Source organism: Lutjanus erythropterus, chromosome 19 (genome assembly GCF_056507025.1).
Source record: "Lutjanus erythropterus isolate fLutEry1 chromosome 19, fLutEry1.hap2, whole genome shotgun sequence".
Lineage (NCBI taxonomy): Eukaryota > Metazoa > Chordata > Actinopteri > Lutjaniformes > Lutjanidae > Lutjanus > Lutjanus erythropterus.
This window is the reverse complement of record NC_139335.1, coordinates 28,117,561-28,140,725: the sequence shown is the minus strand read 5'-3', so window position 1 is coordinate 28,140,725 and position 23,165 is coordinate 28,117,561. Positions and strand designations below refer to the sequence as shown.

Here is a 23,165-nt window from a genome sequence, read left to right as displayed (position 1 = left end):
CTCTTTGTTTTTCTGTTTAAATGTGTATTATTGATTATTACATGGCATTGTCAAAGGCTTGATTCTGATTGGCCAATTACAGCATTCTAAGGTCTGTTATTTCTGTATAGCAGACCATTGCTATGAATTGCAGACCGTTGCATACATGTTAATGGCTCATCATTTATTCAAAGATTAGACTTATTTCCATAATTCAAAACATATGTGAATAACTACTGTTGAGTTTTTTTTTCTTCACTTTTTAAAACTATGCAAAACATGAAAGACATGTTTATGAAAAGTTTTGAAAGTTGGCACATGAACTATTTAAAAAGGGGGGACATGTTAAAATTTCACCCCAGATGGGCAATGTATCTAGGGAGGGTGTAAATTGGAAAATTGAGATCATATTTAAAAGAAAAATATTTACATGTGCTTGCCCATTTAAGGGTTAAAAAGTCAGATTATTATTATTATTATTATTATTATTATTATTATTATTATTATTATTATTATATTATTCCAGTTTTGCACATGAAATATCTTTAAAATATCTGTAATCTATGTCAAATATGTCCTAGTAATCAAGTTAACAAAGTAATAGTTGCCATGCAGTTGTCATATCAGTGCTTTATCCCCCTCAGAAGCACTTATATTGAAATTTTAAGAAAAAATAGCTTCAAGATATATTGTGATCTAAATTTTAGGTCATACCGCCCACACACAGTACTATATACAGAATATATAAATAAACATGCATACACACATAGACCAACTTTTTTTTAAAAAACACCTTTTCATTATTTTGTATGTTCCTGTTCCCTTTAATCCTTTTCCTCCAAACAACAAAATGAAAAAAGACAAAAAAACAAAAGCCACACACACCAGAAAGGAGGAGATCCAGAAGATGTTGACCTTACTAGACTAATAAATGGCTCAGTATGGAGCTGTACTTGATATATATATATATATATATATAGATCATGTGTGTGAGAGAAAAAAACTGACCCAGCAGTGAACTAGCAAACACCGCCTGCAGCCACTTCAGCAAACCAAAGGCGTGCTGACAGGTGTGGTAAACAAGGGTGGGGTCACGCTTTGGTCAGGACATGACAAAATGAGTGGCTTGAGGAGAAATCATGCAGCACCTAAGATGTCACACTCAATTACCCATAGTCCTTTATTCATCAGTTTGGAGAAGACAAGTAGGTGGACTCTAAATAGACCCACAAAAGTTCTACCGCAGGCTTTGTAAAAACTAGAGAGAATAAGAATGAATTCAATGTTACTTGGTAGGTAGGTTGGACTGGTCTTGACAAAGCAGAAGTAACAAGTGATTTGTGCCGTTTGAAACAGGGACAGCTCTGTGCTGATTACCCTGTTGAACTCATTGACCTCATTTGCCTGGGACTGTGACATGTGGAAATAACCATACACCACTTTCTGAGATGCAATATGTTCACAAGTGTAGGGTTTAAATGTAACGATCGCCAAGAGGTCGCCGGCAGGGAGCTCTGAAATGAACATGTCCACGAATCTTCTAATGGAAACATTATGTATTGTAATCCCATCCTTGTGTTCCTATTCATAGTTTTCAGTCACGTGACATGCATGGTGACCTGAGGGACAAAAACAGTGGGCCAACATGGCAGCTCACACTGGACTCTCCGTAGAGACAGAGCACGAGCCACTAAAATTTCCCTCTGTTTCAAACCATGAATATTTGGATCATCTCTCAACTAAAGAAAAACAAAGATATGAAAACAAACTACAAGTTTTGGGAACTTGCGATACATATACAGCACCTGCCATCATATTTTTGCCATAATTTCGTCAATGTTTGCATCTATCTTGTGGAGGATGCCTCACCTTACACTACCGATCTGGATGTACAAAAGTACAGACAATTATATGTATTTTTGATCTGGACAGTTCAATAATGATGCTGTTTGGGAGGCGAAGGATAAGAAATTCTTCATTGTCAAAGCAAAGGTGAGTACTAACTAACTTATGTTAGCTATCTAACATTGGCCCATGGGTTTTTGAGGTCTTTTCTCTTTGTGGTCAGTGTCGTAGGGCAGCAATGACAAGGCAGTATCATTTTGTTAGGCTAACATAATATCTCATGACATAAATCTAATACAAACATTGATGAAGTTTCGCTGTAAATATGTGTGTACTCTTAACAGCTGCTATTGTTTGTCCTCCCTGAGTACAGAGATCTGTCTAATGGCTCAAATCCAAAGTGTCCTCTTTTCTGGGTTTTCTTTGTGGGACAGACTTCTGCAGAAAAAGAGCCCAAGCTTGTCTCTTCATCGGTTAGCGCATCCGATCGCACAACAACTATCCGAGACAACAGATACCAATCAGTTTGTAAGCTGGCGGGCAGAGGAAGACAGCATTGTTTTGCACTCCAGGGAGGCGTTCCCATACAGACGTGAAAACTATGAATACTAAGAAAAATCAGGCCATTCTGTTTTATTGGATCTGGAGCTTTGTGGAATATATTGTTTGTAGTCAAAAATACAGTGAAATTAAAATGAAACTAATGGTTACTAAGCTCATGCACGTAATTGCCACACGAGGGAAGTTTGACCATCCACTATCACCATCCATCTGGACTGGTTCAAGGCTCATTCTACTCTGTGTTTAATGACACATGGTCAGGTGGTGGCAACATTCACTGTATTCATTTGTGTGCACAAAAAAAGAAAATAAATAGAAAGATTTTTTTTTTTTTTAGAAATGATTAGGCTAAATCTGCAGCTTCTGTCATGTCAGAGCGCAGTGTCATTACGCATGATCGCTCACTGTGTTTACCTTTGTTAAATCCCTTGAAAACCACACCAGGCTGCTGCAGTATAACCATATAGACTTCTACACACACCAGGCTGCTCGATTGGAACTTGTTTTTCTGAGTTTTTATGGATGTCTGAAAACCAGGGTTCTTCTCTTTTCCAACTCTCTCTTATCTTAAAAACACAGTGCACTGTGAACTTAATTAAAAAAAATCTTTATTTATGCTGATTTGTGGTGATGTGTGTTCATGTTGTGACGCAATGAATCCAGACATTTCCCAAAGTAAATTTTTTCTGTGTACTAATCTGTCATTACCAGTGATTTAATAATCACAACACCCGCTGATCTTTTTTTTCACCTTCATCTGACACGTTGCACTGCTGTGTATGTATGAACAAAAACAGAAGCTGCATATCAAGATGTGCTGTCTGTGTGCAATGAATATACTCCAAACGGACAGATGTTCAGACAGCTGTAGACACCAAAGATGAGCAACCTACCACTTGGAATTTATTATCAAATTGTAGAAACAAACCTCTCACCTGTTTCTGTTAAAACTGGGGTTTCCAGCTACAAGTGAAAGAGGCTGCTTGCCAGCGTTACAAGGCACAACACCATGTTTAAAGACATGGTAAGAGTGAATAGTTTTTACTATTCTGAGAATGTTCTGCGCAGAAAAATCATATCAGTTTCTTTACCTGTCCTTATTAATTGTCACATATTGTAAACTCAGGAGCACGTTCATGGTCCTGTTCACTCTTCAAAGTAAAGGGTAAACTAAACCATAAAGGCTTCTTCAGTTTGTCCCCATAGGACAACCCTTTTTGGTTCCTGGTAGAACCTTTTATAAGTGTTCCACTTGAGAGTCTTTTCAGAGTTCTACATAGAACTCAAAATACAGTATGAGCATCTATGAGAGGCTAAGGTGTGATGGTTCCACCTAGTAACCTGTTCACCTTTCAAGGGTGCCAACAAGAATCCATGGGTGGGGCTCTAGAAGGTTTATTAGAACCCAATTGTTTTTTCTTCCAAAAAAGTTTCTTTGGATTAAAATAAAGGTTTGTCAGAAGCAATTGGTTCTGGGTAGAATGCCAGCCCTTCAGGAAGAGCTCTTATGTCAAAAAGTGTAGAACTGATGACACTGTTTTATCAGTGATCTGATTGGTTAGTGGTTGGGCTATTGACATATTTTGATATGATACTCTGAAGTTAATGCAGCAAAAACAAAGCATGCTCATAGACCAACTGTGTGTTGTGTGTGTGTGTGTGTGTGTGTGTATTTGGATACAAATAGCAGCTATTATAAGCACCGCCCCCCCCACATGAACAACACTGACCAGCCATTAGTGTTCTATTTTGTCCTCCCCAATGTCAGACTGAAGATTTCGTCCTTTCGACATTGTGTATGTGCCTCAGTGTGAAATCAGTAGAAAAACAAATTAGACTGTTATGCACTGACACCTATTACATACACATACATACACTGTCAATGAACCCATTCACTCGCTGTGAGGTAGTGAGTGTCAAAGCTAATGACATGCACATCTCTAAATTCTGAATGTAAGTGATTGCCACCATCTAAAGCACCTCATCATTTCCTGAGATGTCTCTCTACCTCTCAGATCTAATGGAAGCATGTCAAAGAGTCTTTCAGTTCATATCCACCTGGAACTCAGACTTATCTTCATCTGTGGATTCATTGAAAAGGACAGTTGGCTGCCATTGGTACATGCTGATGAGGCTATTATGAGGACATATGTTTCATTACAAAAACCTATAAACAGAAAAAGAAACAAGTAAAGCATTCAAATCCTAACAATAAGGATTGATTTACAAAGCAGTGGTGTCAAAGCGCAAGGAAAATAATAAAAATGGGGGGCAACAGAAAACTGCTGCTGAACACGAATGACTCAAAACGAAATTTTAGGGAAAACAATGAGAAGGATGTTGGGAAAAGGAAGAAATAAATACCACTGAGCCAGTCAGCAGGGTCTGTTAGGTGTGTGTGTGTGTGTGTGTGTGTGTGTGTGTGTGTGTGTGTGATCTGACATGGCTGTGGAGTAAATGAGGGCATGGTGTGGATGCTCATACTAAGGTCTGGGCCTAGGGAGGACAAAAATAGACCTTCTCCATCAGCAGGCCCATTACTGAAGACACACATTCGGGGTCACTCGACCTACAGTATTTACTCATTGTGCGGTCTCTGTCTGTCACTTCATGCCTCCTTTCGCTTTCTCTCAGTTGGCCTTTTCTCACGATTTATCCCTGTTTCTCTGTGCATATCAGGATCATCTCTCATTTTCTGTTTTTGCTGCATGGGGACTTATCAGAAAATGACTGGATACACACATATGCCTCAAGCATACTGTATTTGCATGGATCACAACCTTATCTTACAGTGTATTTAACACCTGAACCCTACACCCTCTTTTTTCGCCTGTTAGGGCTCAACCATCCGACCTCAGTGCGAGGACCCCATTGAAACTGAGGGAATTATTTTTTATTCTTCCCCGTTTTTCTTTCTCCAAAACGTGAAGTTGTCACACACACTTGTCATAGAGAAAACCTACATCTGATATGGGTCTCACCCATTTGTGTGGCAAAATGGCTCGACAACACGCCCTAAAGAACAGCCCCCGTAGCACATTTCACCTAGATGTATGAAAAGTGGTAGATACGTGTATCACGCCCAGGAACTCAAAGAAGTCTCTTGGAACCATAGCCTAAACACAACAGGAAGTTGGCCATTTTGACTTAAAAAGTCATTTTTTGGTGTTTTACAGGCATTATACTTTCATAATCTCCTCATAGAGAATTAATCAGATTGACTTCAATATTGGTGTGTGCCATCTAGACTAGTTTTTGATCAAAAGTTATTAAAAGATTATGTTTTCCAAATTTCAGTGTTTCTCCATGAAACAGGAAGTTGCTTTAACTTTATTGTAAATGGTCAATACTGCCCCAAACTTCATTTTTGACAAGCATTTTGGCCCGAGGGCAACTGCATCATGTGCAGGCATACAAAAAAGCCTCTTGGAATCATACCCTAGGCCCAACAGGAAGTCAGAGTTATCAGAGCGACTTAAAATTAGGTGTGTGCAATCTAAAGACCTTCATGATGACAAGTTATTAAAAGCTTGAGCTTTTGTTGAATGGAATCGCTACAGCGTGGCACCAGGTTTCAAAGTTTTGCCATAAAAAAGAAAGATGTTGTAACTCAAATTTACATTGTCCAGTCTGCCCGAAATTTCATATGTTTGATAAAAGTCTGTATGTCAAAAAGGAAATGCTCATAGCACCACCCACTGGCAAGAGAAAGGAGGCCTCATGTGACAACCATCATTTGATTTGCATGGCATTGCATGGTTTGCGTTTTGTTAAACTGGAACATAATGTATAGGCCTAAGTTGCTGGTGCTCCAAAGTGCCTTACTGGACACAGGAAGTAACTTTGAACAAATTCCTCCAGTGTCCAAAACACATGAAATTTCAGATCTGTGACAAACAGCCGGTGTCCGGTAATGAGACCGCGGCTGCCGCACACCACCACTTGCAGCTATGACGTTTATCCTGTCTTTTTACAGCTTATGTCCTCTTTGTTTCTCTCTTTCTTTCCCTTCTTTCTTCCTCTCTTTTGCTCTTCTTCCTCAGCCTTTTCTCCCTTTGCCTCTCCTCTATTTCTTCTTTTTTCCTCTGTCTTTCAGATTGTCCTCACTCCTCTCACACTTTCACTCATCCCCAGCTTTCCTCTTCTTTCCAGTTCTCCCGATCCTTCCCCATCCCGCAGGACAGATATTGTGGACTTCCACAGGAGGAGGATTTATCCTTTCACTTCAACTGCAAACCACACACATGCACACACGCTAATTCCAGGATCGATAGTAACAGTGGCCATATCAGGCTGTGCCACGTCCCACTGAGAGTAGCTTAGAGACCATGCATCGATAGTTTGCAGGTATGCACTGAGACACACTGAGCTTACACTGACTTACAACACAGCAGAGCTCATCCAAACCAATGGAGGACACAAGGGACAAAGAACGAATGCTGAGAGAGGTCATAAACAGTCTTTAATATTTGGCGATTTAATAATGGTGCTAAGGTGGAAGAAGGAACAAAGACATAGAGACAGAACGAGAAAAAGACAGAGAGAGGGCCCCTGTCAGAGTAGTGGAGCATGAATGAAGGCTGTTGCCCCCCTGCCTGTGTCTTGGCATCGCACAGCATGGCACAGCATCAAACTGTGAACACACCTGCCAGTGGAGAGCGAGACGGAGGGAAGGATCAGGGCTACAGAGGGGCAGAGAAAAGAAGACAGTTTCCAGCAATTGCGAGACTCTGGGACAGTTGGGAAGGAAAGATCATTTTGGAAAAGCAAGGCTGGAAGGCAGAGACACATTCTACCAGACCATGTTACAACTTTTCAAATTAAACTTCATTCTTTATCTTTTTTTCAGGACTGCATCTAATAACGTGTTTAAGTATTCAAAATATGTAATGGTCTGTCTCAAGGCATTTTATTTATTTTAATACCCTTATAAACGGTGTCTAGATGGAAGATTATGCATTTTTTGTAACAGGGACTGAAAGTTTTTAGCATAGCTATTGTAAATACATTAAATGTAGCATTATGGTATCCATACTAATAGCTTGGGAACACTTAGAACAGGGATACTCTTTGGGAAACTTGCTTTGCCCAGGCTCCACTTTCGCAAAATGACAGCAAATCAGGGACCAGTTAATAAAGCAACATTAATAATGTTTTTTAATAAATAAGATGTTCTTGCAGTGCTGCCATGCAGGAACTCTGCACTGACGCCAGTATGTTTTGACATGTGATGGCACCTGATATAAGCAACCTTGCATAAAGCAGATGTCAATTGGAAAATATTGCAAATTCATCTGTCCATTTTTCATTTTATTCATCTGTGCACAGAAATCAAGTGTCACCGTAGGTGGATGTTATGGCAGACCAAGAGGCCAAACCCCCTTTCTTAGTAAAAACAGTGTGAATCAATATATTTTTATTGTGAATTAGTAAATGGTTCGAGGGCCACACAGCACCCTATTAGGTAACCCTGACATAGAACCTTTAAGTAGTTTACAAAAACTATTTTTGACAAAGAACAAATAACATCTAAGAAATAATTTGGTCAACAGGACTGAATGTTAAGATCAATCACACTTATAATATGATCAGAAATACAGAAAATAGAGTAATAGAATTTACTTTGGGTCTTCTACTTCTCATTGATCATGTGACTTGTGTAATGTCCCAAAGATTTAAAAGAGGGGATTTGTCAGGACTGAGTGAAAACCTGAGGACACAACTAAAATGTGTCATATTACGAATTTCTGATGAGGGAATTGGAAATAGACTATGCACAGAGCAGATCAGGCAAGCAGGAAGTCAGACACAGAAACAGCAAAGAGACTCTGGTCAGTTTTCAAAATAAAATACCCTCTGCAGACTCGTGATCATACAAACAGACAAAAAAAAAGAAACTATTTAAGCCTTTTTTATCCATGATAGAAGCACAAAAAGCAAGGAAACAGGACCAAATCTACAAAAACCCGAGCAAGTAAAAATAATCAAGTGGGTAAAACACTCCACTTCTGAAAATCTCCTGGTGGGACATGCAGCCATGTGTACAGCAGATCAAAACTATGGCACAGATGTGCCCTGCCCATTGGAATCAAGAGGTGTATTATCATTATATTTTATGGTAAGCTGTAGTATTAAATAGTGGGGATTGGCTAAAACAGGACAAAGTGCAGGACACTTGCTTGATTACATAATGTGTTATACTGATATGTTTAATGCATATTTATGTATTTAATGTCCTGGGGATGAAAAAGGCACTGAATCTGTGCAATGACCCAGACAGACATCCATGATCTTGCTTTGGAAAATGAAACGATAAAACTGTCTCTTGAAGTGCTGTTGACCTGCCCTCTGAGGCCATTAGTGCAGCGTAGTGAATGTGCCTCCACAACAAATCGCCCAAGCTCTGTAAGGATTTTTTTATTTTCAACTTGCGTTGCCAACTGGATTTGCTTGAGGTTCTTGAAGACGTTTCAACTCTCATCCAAGAGCCTTCTTCAGTTCTAACTGACAAGTGAAGATTGACATTGACGTTGACATTTGTCAGTTAGGACTGAAGAAGCCTCCCGGCCGAGGTGAGACGTCTTCAGGAACCTCAAACAAGTCCAGTTTGCCTGCGTACAGCTCCTAGAGATACCATGACCAGCATTTTAACTTGCAGAACTAAATAAAGATTGACGTAATGGAAAGAAGCCACATCTTGTTTACGATATAGCGAGAATAGTTTGAGACTTGGTCCCCCCCCTCTCAAAAAAAAAGAAGAAGAAGAAGGCACAGAGGCAAGAAAAATGCAGAATAAGACACGAAAAACAAAAAGCGGAGATCAAAAGAGGCAGGGTGTAAAATCGCAGAGTGAATGCTGCACTTGACTGCGACACTTAGCCCACTCTATTATAACCTCTCAGAGAGGTAATGCTAGCCCTTTACTTAGCATAATAGTCCTCAAGCGTTAACTCACAACGACCCTTCTAATTATGCACACAAGCACCCTGGCAAACCTGCATAATATGTCAGTACAAAGCTTTTAAATAATAGGCAAAAATGATACTTTGATTAAATAATAACCACCACTCAGTTCAATGTGAGATCAATGCTAAAAAAATCTGCTGACCAGTCCACTGGAGGAAAAGTGTTGACAAATGCAGGATTTAGGACTCAGTTGGTCCTGCCAGTCACTACAGTATAGTGCTTCAGTGTTATCACTATTGTATACACTTCAGATTGGCAGTGCTCAACACAGGAGCCCCCCAGGGCCGTGCGCTCAGCCCCCTCCTGTTCACACTGTACACCCATGACTGCAGCACCCCGACAAGGATGACACCACCAACATCAGCTGGGTTCAAACAATGATGAGACTTCATATTGGGAAGAAATCAGCAGTGATGCACAGGGAACAACCTACTGCTCAACAGGAGGCAAAGACGAACACCCCTGTCTAAATCAGTAGAGCTGAGGTGGAGCAGGTGAACAGCTTTAGGTTCCTGGGAATCCACATCGCAGAGGACCTGTCATGGACACCACGCATCTCCACCCTGGTCAAGAAGACTCAGAGGGAGGTGACGTCACAGTCATGGCAGCAGCATGATGATGCCGTGTGTCTCTCCATTCCCACAAGATAAAACAAGAAGAAAACGGTGCTTTGATTTATCTTGATCAGTCTTTGTATCTTGACCTGAATCAGGGGATGAATTTATGCAACATCAGAAAAGACAAAGAAAGACATGCTCAAACAGACAACGGCTGTCGGTTACAGTAACCTCATGAAGTGATTACTGTAGAGGTTGTTGCGGGCAGGACTGTGCTAGCTGGCGGACACGTGTCCCCTTTCATCCGGCCATAAGATCTGTCATTAGTATATGCTGCGTCAGCATAACTGGAGACAGTGCGCAGAGGCACAGAGTAGCATATGTGGCTTATATACATATTAGTACACACACATCAGGGGTATGTGTCTTTCTGGCGAGCTGATGCCAGCATAAAAAAAAGGAAGCTTAGACAATGGCATGAAACCACACACTCCTGAATACTGGTGAATGTCACTCAGACACAGTAGGTGATGCTGTCATGTAGGGGCATGAATATGCAGCATGCAGCTGGAGTCTAATCACGTTCTTAGTTGCAAACTGGGAAAAACTGTACTGTTACAGCTGGCTTTGGAAGAGGAACATTTAAAAAAGCTGAAAGACAACGTGCTAATGTACATGCTGTTCAAATCATACAGAATAACTATAACCTTGTATGAACCCCATGTGCAGAGGTGGCAAAAGTTCAGGCTCTGAGTACTCAGTGTATAAAAGTAAAAAGTCCTCCTCTGAAGGACATTTCTATTGGCTGTTTTTTTGCAAAACTAATGGCTCACTTTTTTTAAACGTTCAAGTCTCCCTGTTTTGTCTTGTTAAGTCTTTTACACCATTTTTGTCTTGTCACGTTTTAATTTTGTTACATTTTGTTATTTTGTTGTTGTCTTCGTACGTCATTGTTACACTATATTTTGTCTTTTATGTCTTTTTCATCTTGTCATATCTTTATCATTTTGTTATGTCCTTTACCTTGTCTATGTCTTGTTGTGTCATTTTCATTTTGTTATGTCTTGTTACATTGTGTTCATCTTGTTATGTCATTTTTGTCTTGTTGGATTGTTTCCATCTTGTTATGTCTTTTATGGCTTTTTTTTGTCTTTATTGTTTTTGTCTCATTTCTTCTGTTGTGCATGATATGCTTGGATGGACATAAAAGATTTGATGGAAGGTGGTGCACAATGATTCAAATAAAAATAATTAATATTATAATTATTAATATTAATTGCATCTCTTTCTTTGTTTCAGCTTGTTACAGCGTTTTACCACATCTTTTCTTTGTTTCAACTTTGTTTTATCTTGTTACATTGTATTTATCTCGTTATCTCATTTTCATCTTGTAATGTTGTGTCTGTCTTGTTACATCATTTTCACCTTGCTGTATCTTTTACGTTTAGTCTCATTACATTGTTTTCGTCTGGTTATGTCATTTTCATTTTGTTGTGTTTTGTTATGTCATTTTCATCTTGTTGTATCCCATTACATCACATTACCTGTTGCTATGTCTTGTGCATCATTTTGTCTTGTTACATTTGTTGTACTTTTCATGTTGTTACAGCCGTTGTGTGTGATATGCACTGATGGATACACTAAGAAACTGTCTTTTCTATTTATTATTATCCTGCCCAATTTAAAATAAGAATTCCTCTCAAATGCATTAAAACTAAACATTAACAAGCCTGTTTTTGAAAATGTAGGGCATAGAGAGTAGAGAGAGATGTAAAATAAAAAGCTGTTAAAAAGATAAATACTCAACCTCTGCCCATGTGAAAGGGGGATATTTCAGGTGTGACTGTATAAACACACACACTGCACACAATGATCTACGTGTTTAACTCACAGGGTGAAGTTCTCCTCCAGGTAGCAGCGGTTCCTCAGTAGCCCCGCCCACAGCTGCACGCCGATGATGCCGAAGATGAAGAAGACGAAGAAGCAGAGCAGCAGCACGTTGCCAAGCATGGGTAGAGTGTCTAGCAGCAGGTTCACCAGGATGCGCATACCTGTGTGTGTGATCAGCAGATCAGTCAATCAGTACATCAGAGTATGTGGACTCAAATGTTGCTGCAAGTGGCATCATTTTTTACAGTAACAGGATACAACAGAAGGAATCTTTAAAAAATGCACTGATCGTCAACTGATGAGCGAAAAATGAAACGAGTGGTTGGCAAACAAGTTTCTGCTCCTGTTATTTAGCTGTATCACTGTATAGAGAGCAGTGCAACAGCATGACAGAATTTAAAACTGTACAATCAGAAATCGCCACAAACTACAAAACTAACTGTAATGGAAGCAGAGAAGGTTGATAGTAACGGAGCGCAGCGGCCCGGAGGGAGAGCTGCTCCACAGTGCGCTGGGATTTTCTACCTGACGCACACTTTTGCCTTCTCTTACTGTGTGGAAATCTGATGTTTTCACATTCCAGATGTGATTGTCACTGGTAAAACATAGTCAATTAAGCTGATCTAAGAATCTAGTGTGGCACTGAACTGAGAAAAAGGAACAAATTATCAAATCGTCATAATGAACAGCAAAATCTGGGTTAGCCCTAACTAAACTGTACACAGTACACAGAAGACATAAGGACGTAGCGAGGAACAGGGCACCTAAACCTGAACCAAATATAAATATAACCATCAAGGATGTTAACTGTGATTTAGTTGCAGGAAAAATTCTGTTGGGGAAAAATGTATATGCTTCCAGTGAATATTTTGCTTCTTTTCAAATATTTTTATTTAAAAAAAAATCTTTGTTATGTTGATCAAGAAAGTGTAACCCAGGCCATATTACAATACTTTTAAAACATACCTGTGAGCTCAAACTCAACTGATGATACTGTTATCTCACAGGGGGACACTTCAACGCTGTTAGTGCTGCAAGAAATTTACTTTTGTGTTTCCATTACTAATATTTTTGTCATACTTACTACTACTTAAAAAAAGCAAACAACAGTTTCTAGACATTTTTATATGCATTAGTTATCCGTGCATTGGACACAAACTCTCCTACTCTCCGATCACTTTTAATTGATCATCAATACCCTTGATTTTTGGTTTTGTCTGCGCTTCTGTCAAATGCCACAGAGTATGCAGTGAACACTCTAGCTTTGTCGCATAATGTCATTTAATAACTTGCTAATCCACTATGTTACTGTGTTTGCTGATAGAGAAATACTGTTGAACCCACTATTCTTTACTGTACATAGAATATCGCCGAAATGCAACGTGCAATCCTTCAAAGTTACATACGTACAGTACTTTTTTTTTTTTTTTTAACAGAATTGTGTGTTTTTGTTTTGGTTGTGTTCAATTAAATTCTACTCTGGAGTTGCCCACAATGAGAGGCGGCGGGCTGGTGTGGGCTTGCTAATAGCCCCCCAGCTCAGCCGCCATGTGTTGGAGTTTTCCCCGGTGAACGAGAGGGTCGCCGCCCTGCGCCTTCGGGTCAGGGATAAGTGCCTCACTGTTGTTTCGGCCTACGGGCCAAACGGCAGCGCAGAGTACCCGGCCTTCTTGGAGACCTTGGGAGGGGTGCTGGAAAGTGCTCCGACTGGGGACCCCATCATCCTGCTGGGGGACTTCAATGCTCACGTGGGTGGCGATAGTGTTACCTGGAGGGGCGTGATTGGGAGGAACGGCCCCCCCGATCTGAACGCGAGTGGTGTTCTGTTATTGGACTTCTGTGCTAGTCACAGTCTGTCCATAACGAACACCATGTTCAAGCATAAAGGTGCCCATCAGTACACGTGGCATGGGGACGCCCTAGGTCGGAGGTCAATGATCGACTTTGTGGTCGTGTCAACTGACCTCCGGCCGTGTGTCTTGGACACTCGGGTGAAGAGAGGGGCTGAGCTGTCAACTGATCACCACCTGGTGGTGAGTTGGATCCGCTGGCAGGGGAGGAAGCTGGACAGACTTGGCAGGCCCAAACGTACTGTGAGGGTCTGTTGGGAACGTCTGGTGGAACCATCTGTCAGAGGGGTCTTCAACTCTCACCTCCGGGAGAGCTTTGACCAGATCCCGAGGGAGGCTGGAGACATCGAGTCCGAATGGACCATGTTCTCTGCCTCCATTGTGGATGCAGCCATTCGGAGCTGTGGCCGTAAGGTCTCCGGTGCCTGTCGCGGCGGCAATCCCCGAACCCGGTGGTGGACACCGGAGGTAAGGGATGCCGTCAGGCTGAAGAAGGAGTCTTATCGAGCTTGGCTGGCTCGTGGGACTCCTGAGGCAGCCGACGGGTACCGGCAGGCCAAGCGTGCTGCGGCCCGGGTGGTTGTGGAAGCAAAAACTCGGACATGGGAAAGGTTCGGGGAGGCCATGGAGGAGGACTACCGGTCGGCCTCGAGGAGATTCTGGCAAACCATCCGGCGCCTCAGGAGGGGGAAGCAGTACCCTGCCAACACTGTTTACAGTGGTGGTGGGGAGCTGTTGACTTCGACTGGGGATATTGTTGGACGGTGGAAGGAATACTTCGAGGACCTCCTCAATCCCACTGACACATCTTCCGTAGAGGAAGCAGAGGCTGGGGACCCAGAGGCTGACTCATTCATCACCCAAGCTGAAGTCACTGAGGTAGTTCGGAAGCTCCCCAGTGGCAAGGCACCGGGAGTGGATGAGATCCGCCCTGAGTACCTCAAGTCTTTGGATGTTGTAGGGCTGTCTTGGCTGACACGCCTCTGCAACATCGCGTGGCAGTTGGGGACAGTGCCTCTGGACTGGCAGACCGGGGTGGTGGTCCCTCTATTTAAAAAGGGGGACCGGAGGGTGTGCTCCAACTACAGGGGGATCACACTCCTCAGCCTCCCTGGTAAAGTCTATTCCAGGGTACTGGAGAGGAGAATTCGGCCGATAGTCGAACCTCGGATCCAAGAGGAACAATGCGGTTTTCGTCCTGGTCGTGGAACACTGGACCAGCTCTACACCCTCCGCAGGGTGCTTGAGGGCTCATGGGAGTTTGCCCAACCAGTCCACATGTGCTTTGTGGACTTGGAGAAGGCATTTGACTGTGTCCCTCGTGGCATTCTGTGGGAGGTGCTTCAGGAGTATGGAGTTCGGGGCCCTCTGCTAAGGGCCGTACGGTCTCTGTATGATCGGAGCAGGAGCTTGGTTCGCATTGCCGGCAGTAAGTCAGACCTGTTCCCGGTGCATGTTGGACTCAGGCAGGGCTGTCCTTTGTCACCGGTTCTGTTCATTATTTTTATGGACAGAATTTCTAGGCGCAGCCAGGGGCCAGAGGGAGTCCGATTCGGGGACCACAGGATCTCATCTCTGCTTTTTGCAGATGATGTTGTCCTGTTGGCTCCTTCGAACCTGGACCTTCAGCTTGTACTGGGGCGGTTTGCAGCCGAGTGTGAAGCAGCTGGGATGAGAATCAGCACCTCCAAGTCTGAGGCCATGGTTCTCGACCGGAAAAAGATGGCTTGTTCCCTCCGGGTCGGAGAAGAGTCCCTGCCCCAAGTGGAGGAGTTTAAGTATCTTGGGGTTTTGTTTACGAGTGAGGGGAGGATGGAACGCGAGATCGACAGACGGATTGGTGCGGCGGCAGCAGTAATGCGGTCGTTGCGCCGGTCTGTCGTGGGGAAGAAGGAGCTGAGCCGAAAGGCGAAGCTCTCGATTTTCCGGTCAATCTACGTTCCTACCCTCACCTATGGTCATGAACTCTGGGTCATGACCGAAAGAACAAGATCTCGGATACAAGCGGCTGAAATGAGTTTCCTCCGCAGGGTGGCGGGGCGCTCCCTTAGAGATAGGGTGAGGAGCTCTGTCACCCGGGAGGAGCTCGGAGTAGAGCCGCTGCTCCTCCACGTCGAGAGGAGTCAGCTGAGGTGGCTTGGACATCTATATCGGATGCCTCCTGGGCGCCTGCCTAGGGAGGTGTTCCGGGCATGCCCCACTGGGAGGAGGCCCCGGGGAAGACCCAGGACACGCTGGAGTGACTACGTCGCTCGGCTGGCCTGGGAACGCCTTGGGGTCCCTCCGGAACACCTGGAAGAAGTGTCCAGGGAGAGGGAAGTCTGGGTGTCCCTGCTCAGACTGCTGCCCCCGCGACCCGGCCCCGGATAAGCGGAAGATAATGAATGAATGAATGAATTAAATGAGTAGTTTAAATTGGCATGAAACAACTAGAAAAAAATAATTAGAGACAAACTTAAAAGTTTAAAAGTACTCTCTAGATTTTTGTGTCAGACATCTTTAACCGCAGTTCAAATTCTGCTTATGACAGCAGACTGACTTGAAAGCCCAAATGCAAACCGCAGTCCACCCCGTGAACAAAGAAGAGCAATCATTCATGATTAGATGAAACCTAATTGCTGGAATACAAGCGTGTCCCCTGTCAAATAATGATGACCTCACCGGTCCTGCAGTGATGACATATTGAGATGTAAATAGTGGAAGATAATGACAGCTGATTGGACTAAGAAGAGAAAGAGACACGAGATCCACTAATGAGATCACAGCAACCCTGCACTAACACCTGAGAGAGGTGAGCGTGTGTGTGCGTGCGTCTGTGTGTGTCTGTGTTTAGCGGCATACTGGGATTCGTGAATAACAACTCAACAGTAGGCTAATATGTCATAAACACAACAGTGCATCTAAACTGCCAACAAACTGAATGACAGGAGAGAAGCTGCGAGAGGGAGAGACAGAAAGAGAGGACGACTGAGGAAGAGAGCAATGATGATGATGCACACATGTAGACAACATTTACACCTGTAGTTTATGCATTACACACAAACTCACCGGCAATAAACAAAGAAGCTTAGTGATTAGTGATAGATCAGTAATTATGTGCCCATTCAAAAAGTGTGCGCTCACGTTTAGAGCTTCATTTATCAAGCTGACATACGGTGTGTATCTGCATGTGTAAAGTTAATTGATTTTGAACAGTGCACGTGTTGTTCTTAAAGATTCTGGCATTGTAGCTGTCGCCATCTTGAATTTTTGGAAGCAGACATGACCACGCAAGCATGGAGCATACACACAGAGGAGGGAGGGGGCTTATCATGAGGCAAAGGTTGGCAATGGCCATAGGTCTCAAGCTACCAAGACACCCATGAATTGTCTCATAAACATATGGTTAACAAAGGTTTTTGTTTTTTTACTTTTCACTTTTCACAATTATGTCTTTCTTAAAATGCATTCACTGTAATGCCGTCATTATGCTTAATTTCATGAGCGTCTCAAGAAAAGTGTTTGCCGTACCACCGGACTGCATAATTTCCAGACTCTGTGAAACTCCTGAATTCATCCTCTGAACTCCACCGTTAAATAAAAATTTATATTTATGACTTAATATTTATTCAAGGATTGAAAAGAGTAAGAAAAAGAGGCCCCATGCTTTTCTTTGCCTCAGGTGCCAAAATGACTAAATCTGCCCCAGGATATGTGTTTCTTCATTTACATCATTATTGGATCTGACTGGATCTCTTAATGACTTGTCAATCACAGGGTAGCCATGCCCTAAAGCATAGGCCTATCCTGTTTCACCCTCTTTTGTTACTCTAAATGGGACCATGATTTACTAGACTTGAAGCTTGACTTGATTGAAAGGGTCATGTCATTTTCTCATAGGCTTACATATCATTTTTCCTTTTGCAAACGGTGGAGTCGCCCCCTACCGGCCACTAAAAAGACTGCAGGTTTAAGACAGTTTTGTGTTGGCTTCACTTTTCAGATCCAGAAGTTCCATCCACTATTTGTACAGTCTATGTATGTACATGCTGCCAAACTTTTAGAATAATATTATTTTATTGAGGTTAAGTTCAATCCTGACTTTGGCTCTCTGTAGAGCAGCAAGTTGTGAAAGACGCATAAATAAATCAATGAACGCAATGAAATTTTGGAATTCATGAAAATTTCATCTTCAGAGCGCAGAAGAAAGAATTCTTGAGGTGAGTGTGCACCCGTCTTTCTCCTTTGGCTAATTTTTCTCCCTCCTGTGGCTAATTTGTCTCGTCTACTGGTATTAAATGGAGAGCAGTAGCGTCGCTGGTGTGTATGTGTCTCTGGTGGCGGCTGGAGGCGAGTCTAAATGTGTTTGTTCCCCAGGGTCCTTCTCATTAGGCCACTGTTCCATTAGGCCTAATTGGGTGAAGAGAGGGAGAGACGGATTGGAGGGGGAGGAAGGGAGGACGAGAACGAGACACGGCCCGAGGGTGTGCCGAAAAATAGGGAGCGCCGGAATGAGAAAGAAAGAAAGCGGGAGAGAGAAAGAGAGAGAGAAGATACTTGCAAAAAAGAAAACTAACACAAATATTAAAGGAAAAGAAAGCAAACAAAAGTAGAGAGAAAAGAAACACAACGGTATCACACAAATCAGTCGTTCCCCCTCCTTCTCTACCTGCCTCTATCTCTTTCCCCTCCTGGTGACTGTACCAGTTTGCCAGCTCCTGCTGTTCCCAGATAAAGATGGATGCCTCCCCTTGTGCCACAATGGAAACACATTTGCAACTATATGCCTGTGCTGTTCACCTACGACCTGGAGACTCTTCTCTTCTCTTCTCTTCTCTTCTCTTCTCTTCTCTTCTCTTCTCTTCTCTTCTCTTCTCTTCTCTTCTCTTCTCTTCTCTAGTGTCTATAGTGTGTGTCATCTTTCCCGCTCCTATTCTGTGCAGCGCTCCCTCTATCTCACACCAATTTCCTCAAAAACACACTCTATACACACACACAGAGCACAGAACTATTATCTACCATTTTGTTGGAGAGTTACAAATTGAGGTGTGTGAGGGGTCAGGGTGTGCTCATGCTCCCCGTGTATCTGTGGTCAAAGTAACGATCCAACAAAACAAGGAACAAATAGCTTTATCCCCATGCTTCCTCACCTCTAATGGGGTCACAGATACGGGACAAAATCAGGCTGCAGCATGCTCATGCAGCTTACTGATAACAATGTCAGCAACAAGAGTGTGCATACATCACGCACCCACACATATACAGTATACTGTATGCACGCAGCGGCGAAGTCAGGCTGTCTGAGAGACAGGGGCGAAAGAAAAAGAGACCAGCTGTATGCAGTGGGGCACCAGTGCATTGTAAATAATGATATATTTATGGTTAAACAGTTCTGATCCCTGCACTGAAAGGGCACCACAGGGTCCACTTTATTATGTTTTGCCAACAGGAACGGTATTCCAGAGGGCACTTCACTATTTTTAGCGCACTGGAAAGGTACTCCATAGGGCACCTTATTATGTTTTATCCACGGGAAAGACTCCCTAGAGAGCATTTCACTATGTTTTGCCCACTGGAAAACCACCCTAGTGGGCACTTTATCATGTTTGCCCACTGGAGGGGCACCATATGGGCACTTTATCATCTTTTTCCCACTGGAAAGGCATCCCAGAGGGCACCTGACTGTGTTTTACCCACTGGAAGGGTACCCTACAGGGCACTTTAGCATGTTTTGTCTACTGGAAAGGTATCATGTTTAACTATCACCACATCCAAGAGGGCACTTTTTTGGTCTTTTTAAAAATATAGTCCCCCCACCACCACCCCACCACACACACACACACACACACACACACACACACACACACACACACACACGCTCCTAAGTCCACCAATGTATGTGTGCATCTGCTGCATCAACTATGCATATGCTAACAACCCAATCTGAATCTGCAGATTCATGCTACGATGCATAATCCTCAGATTTGTTTACAATCTGTCTGTGAAATGCAAACTCTGCTGCACACAATACCTTCTAATGAAACCACTTGAAGCATATTGCAGTTAAGATCCATATTTTCTGAGTGCTGCTGCTGTGTCTGTTTGAAATATTGGGCTGAATAGGTTTTCTTGTTGATGGCTCAACCTGAGAGGTAACGCTGGAAAATTCAAAATCAATTGAAGACAAGCTGCTTTTCCAGGTAATTACACTAAAAAGGAAGAATGTACCATGATTGGATACTTAGGTGACGAGCAAAAATCAGTACAAATTTTCTCTAGGTAAAAGAAAAGCTATAAGTTTTGGATCTGTGTGTAGGTATCTGTCTCAGAAGTCTGTGGAAAGCAGCTGAGACCAAAACAAGCAGATATATAAAATATGCTGCAAAGGTTAAATAACTGGCTTTAGATGTTGGATTGAAGAAATAACACATCAGTCTATCTGCTCATCTCTCACTCCCTCGCATGTAAAACAGGCTGCTCACAGTAACTAGAAAGGTTTCTTTTTTCCTACAGTATCTACAGTATCTGTCCCCAAGGTCCAAACTGAATTAGGCAACAGGGCTTTCATGCAATCAGCTCCATCTGCCGCGGACCCATTTCATGATTATTTAAAAGTGGAAGTGGAATATCTTAAAGCCTCTTGCAGTGACTTTAATATACTGAGGAGAAGTTCCTTTACATAAGTTTATATGCTTTGTTTAGCCAAGGTTTTTTCTGCAGGGAGTGGGAATTCTGGGCCACTGATAAGGACTGAACCCTTCTGTTAATTTGCTCTAATGAGTTCAAGACTGAAAGTGAGCGTCAAAACATTACCCTGAGAAAAAGTATAAAAAGTGCCTCACTTTGTTATATTCAAATAAGGCAGCAGCAAAATGATAACACTGAACAAAACAAACATTAAAAATATTTCTGACTACCAGACGTGGACTCGAGTCACAAATTTGAACTTGACAAAATCAAAAAAGACTTGCAAAGTGACTTGGACTGTGACACCAAAGACATACAAGTTTACTTGGACTTGAGAAGATTAAAAAGTATGTTTCTTCAAAAACAAAAACGGAATCCATAAATCAGTCAGTTTCCCATCATTTCCTGAATCCACTTGGATCCACTTCGTTTGATCGAACAGCATCTAATCGAGCTGCGAGAGAGAACCACAAAGAACTTTACGTTACTGAGCTTTGGGTGTAAAAAAAAATGATAAAAAATATAATTCTGTTTTGTTTAAAAAAACGACTTGCAGTATGCAAAACATACAGGTCGAAAATTACAGAGACACAACTTCGTTTAGCATTTGAAGCCGCACAAAGAACAGATAAATACATGACCTATGTCACAGCAGTGCATTTAACATTGCTCTTTCTGAAGATGAGTAAATTAGGTGTCTGAGTTATTTAAGTAACGTATTTTTTTTGAAAATCAGCCTTGTTTCTATGCACTTGGAGGACAGTTCACTTACTTGTATGTCCCAAAAGTTCCCTTTTATCTTTCCAAACCCTGTCCTTTTTGAGGATATTTCCTGTAAAAAGGGCTGCTGTGGATCATAAAAAAGGTGCTGCATCTTCACAACCACGTTAATTAGTCTCTCATCCTCCCTTTTGACTGCTTTAATGAGGGGAAACAAACTTCAAGGATGTCACGTTGATTTTAATCATATAAAATAGGTTGAAGGTGTGTGAACCTTCGCTGAAACAGAGCCAGGGCCAGTGATTTTTTGAGCAAGCGGCACATCGCTTAGCCTGTTTGCTGACGCACGGAGCGGGTTAGGACGTCCTCATTTAGGAAAACCGAAGAAATCAGTCGTTTGCTTGCTTGCATCATTTCCAGTTAGGAAGCGGTGTGGGATTTGACAGCTGTGCTCTTTAATGTCGCTATAGTAACAAGCTGGTAGGGGATGAATTTCAAACGATTAAACTCGAGCCAAACTATGTGTGCGTCAAGTGGTTTCAACACACACCTGCCAGCCAATCAGAGAAGACTAGTCACCATGATCATGGTTTAAAATAAAATATAACACTGAGATTTGGCTCTGCCACCTGGTAATAAATAACATTACAATATTATTAAAGCATATGGCTGAAACTTTATGTATCAACATAGTAAAATAAAACTCTCTCAGATTTCCCTTTATACATTTTTAGATAAAAACTACTATTTATAGCTTTCCTGAATACTTTATAGTTATTATTTCATGAGAGATGTGCATCCAGTATGCCCGGCTAAGCAACATTGTATATTCAATATTTAATTAAGAGTCACTGTCAATCCATTGCCTTCCTTCTTGCATTAGTCCAGAGTTGTAACTAAACCTTGACTGAAAGATAAAATGATCATCGTCGCTTGTCAATCTCGTCTACCTTTAAAAATTATGAGCACAAGTTTCAATTTCTGCATGCAAATACGAGCACGTCCACATAATAAACACAGGCAGACCACAGAGAACAAGACAGACAGACTAAGAGATGCACATCAACTCAACGTGAAACACGGAAAGAACACAAGTTTACTTGACTGCTGTTCTCGGACTGTCTTTTTTCTCTTTTTCATGATGAAATGTGGATAGTTCTGCTTCATTCTCTCAATGAAGTTGCACACACTCACCTGTTCACGTATATCTATGATTGGCGCTCGCTTTGAGTTGACAGGGAGAGGTGGGGTAGGTAATTTGCTGGGCCCTGCGCAACTTGTGTAGTGTGCGTACAGGACTGCCCGGCTTTGCTCTACCGACTACTTATCTGAAACTTCATTACCTGCGATTAGCATTAGCTGCAAATGCCTGGCTAACTGCTAAAGTGCTGGAACTAAGTGATGAGACCAGTCTGAACCTAGCTCAGGCAGGCTAATTGATGCTTACAATGATTAAGAGCTGCCTGATAAGGCAGCAGGACACAGAAATCAATAGGAGTTAAAAAGTTGGGCCAAGAAGTGAGTTTTAGATGAGAGGAACGGGGTTATGGTCACGGACTGATCAGTGAAGCAGCATTAATGGATGGTTTGTAAATCTGATAAAGCTGTGACTCAGGGCCTGAGTGGGCTGTGTGATTAAGCATAAGATGAATGTTTAATGATCCCCATGGGGAACAGGTGGCATGCGGGCGCACAAAAAAGCCAGAGATGTAATACATATACATGAATTTTCATGCAGTTGCATTTGCGCTTTATGTAGACTGACAGACACGCATGAGAACAAAGAGAAAGTACAAGCACAAACACACAGAGAGTACATCGCCACATGAAAGCACAATTATCCTGCACCGCGCGCACTTTTGCACAAACAAATACACACAGAAAAACTTGAAATTTTCTCACTTGGCACTCTGTTGATGGCTTTCAGGGGCCGAAGGACCCGCACTGTCCGAATGGCTGACAGGTTGATGTTCTGCAGGTCCAGTGAGTACTCTACCATGCTGGATAAACAGACAGAGAGAAAAAGAGACAGAGAAAACACAGTAAGAAAGAGAATTCAAAGGACAAAATGAGTACTGCAGTACAAATAGTGAGTTGGAGCCATATAATGTACGATCTAAGGTTGAAGTGA

General features: G+C 42.3%; 1 protein-coding gene across 1 annotated transcript in view; it reads right to left on the bottom strand.

The window, feature by feature from the left end:
• The window catches only part of LOC146310028 (voltage-dependent T-type calcium channel subunit alpha-1I-like), a 151,862-nt gene that overhangs the window by 100,652 nt on the left and 28,045 nt on the right, over window positions 1–23,165 (bottom strand). Inside the window, exons 3-4 of the mRNA XM_084745182.1 lie at window positions 22,937–23,034; window positions 11,800–11,959 (exon numbers count right to left, since the gene is read on the bottom strand). Of these exons, the coding sequence (XP_084601308.1) occupies window positions 11,800–11,959; window positions 22,937–23,034 (258 nt within the window). The remainder of the gene's footprint in view (window positions 1–11,799; window positions 11,960–22,936; window positions 23,035–23,165) is intronic.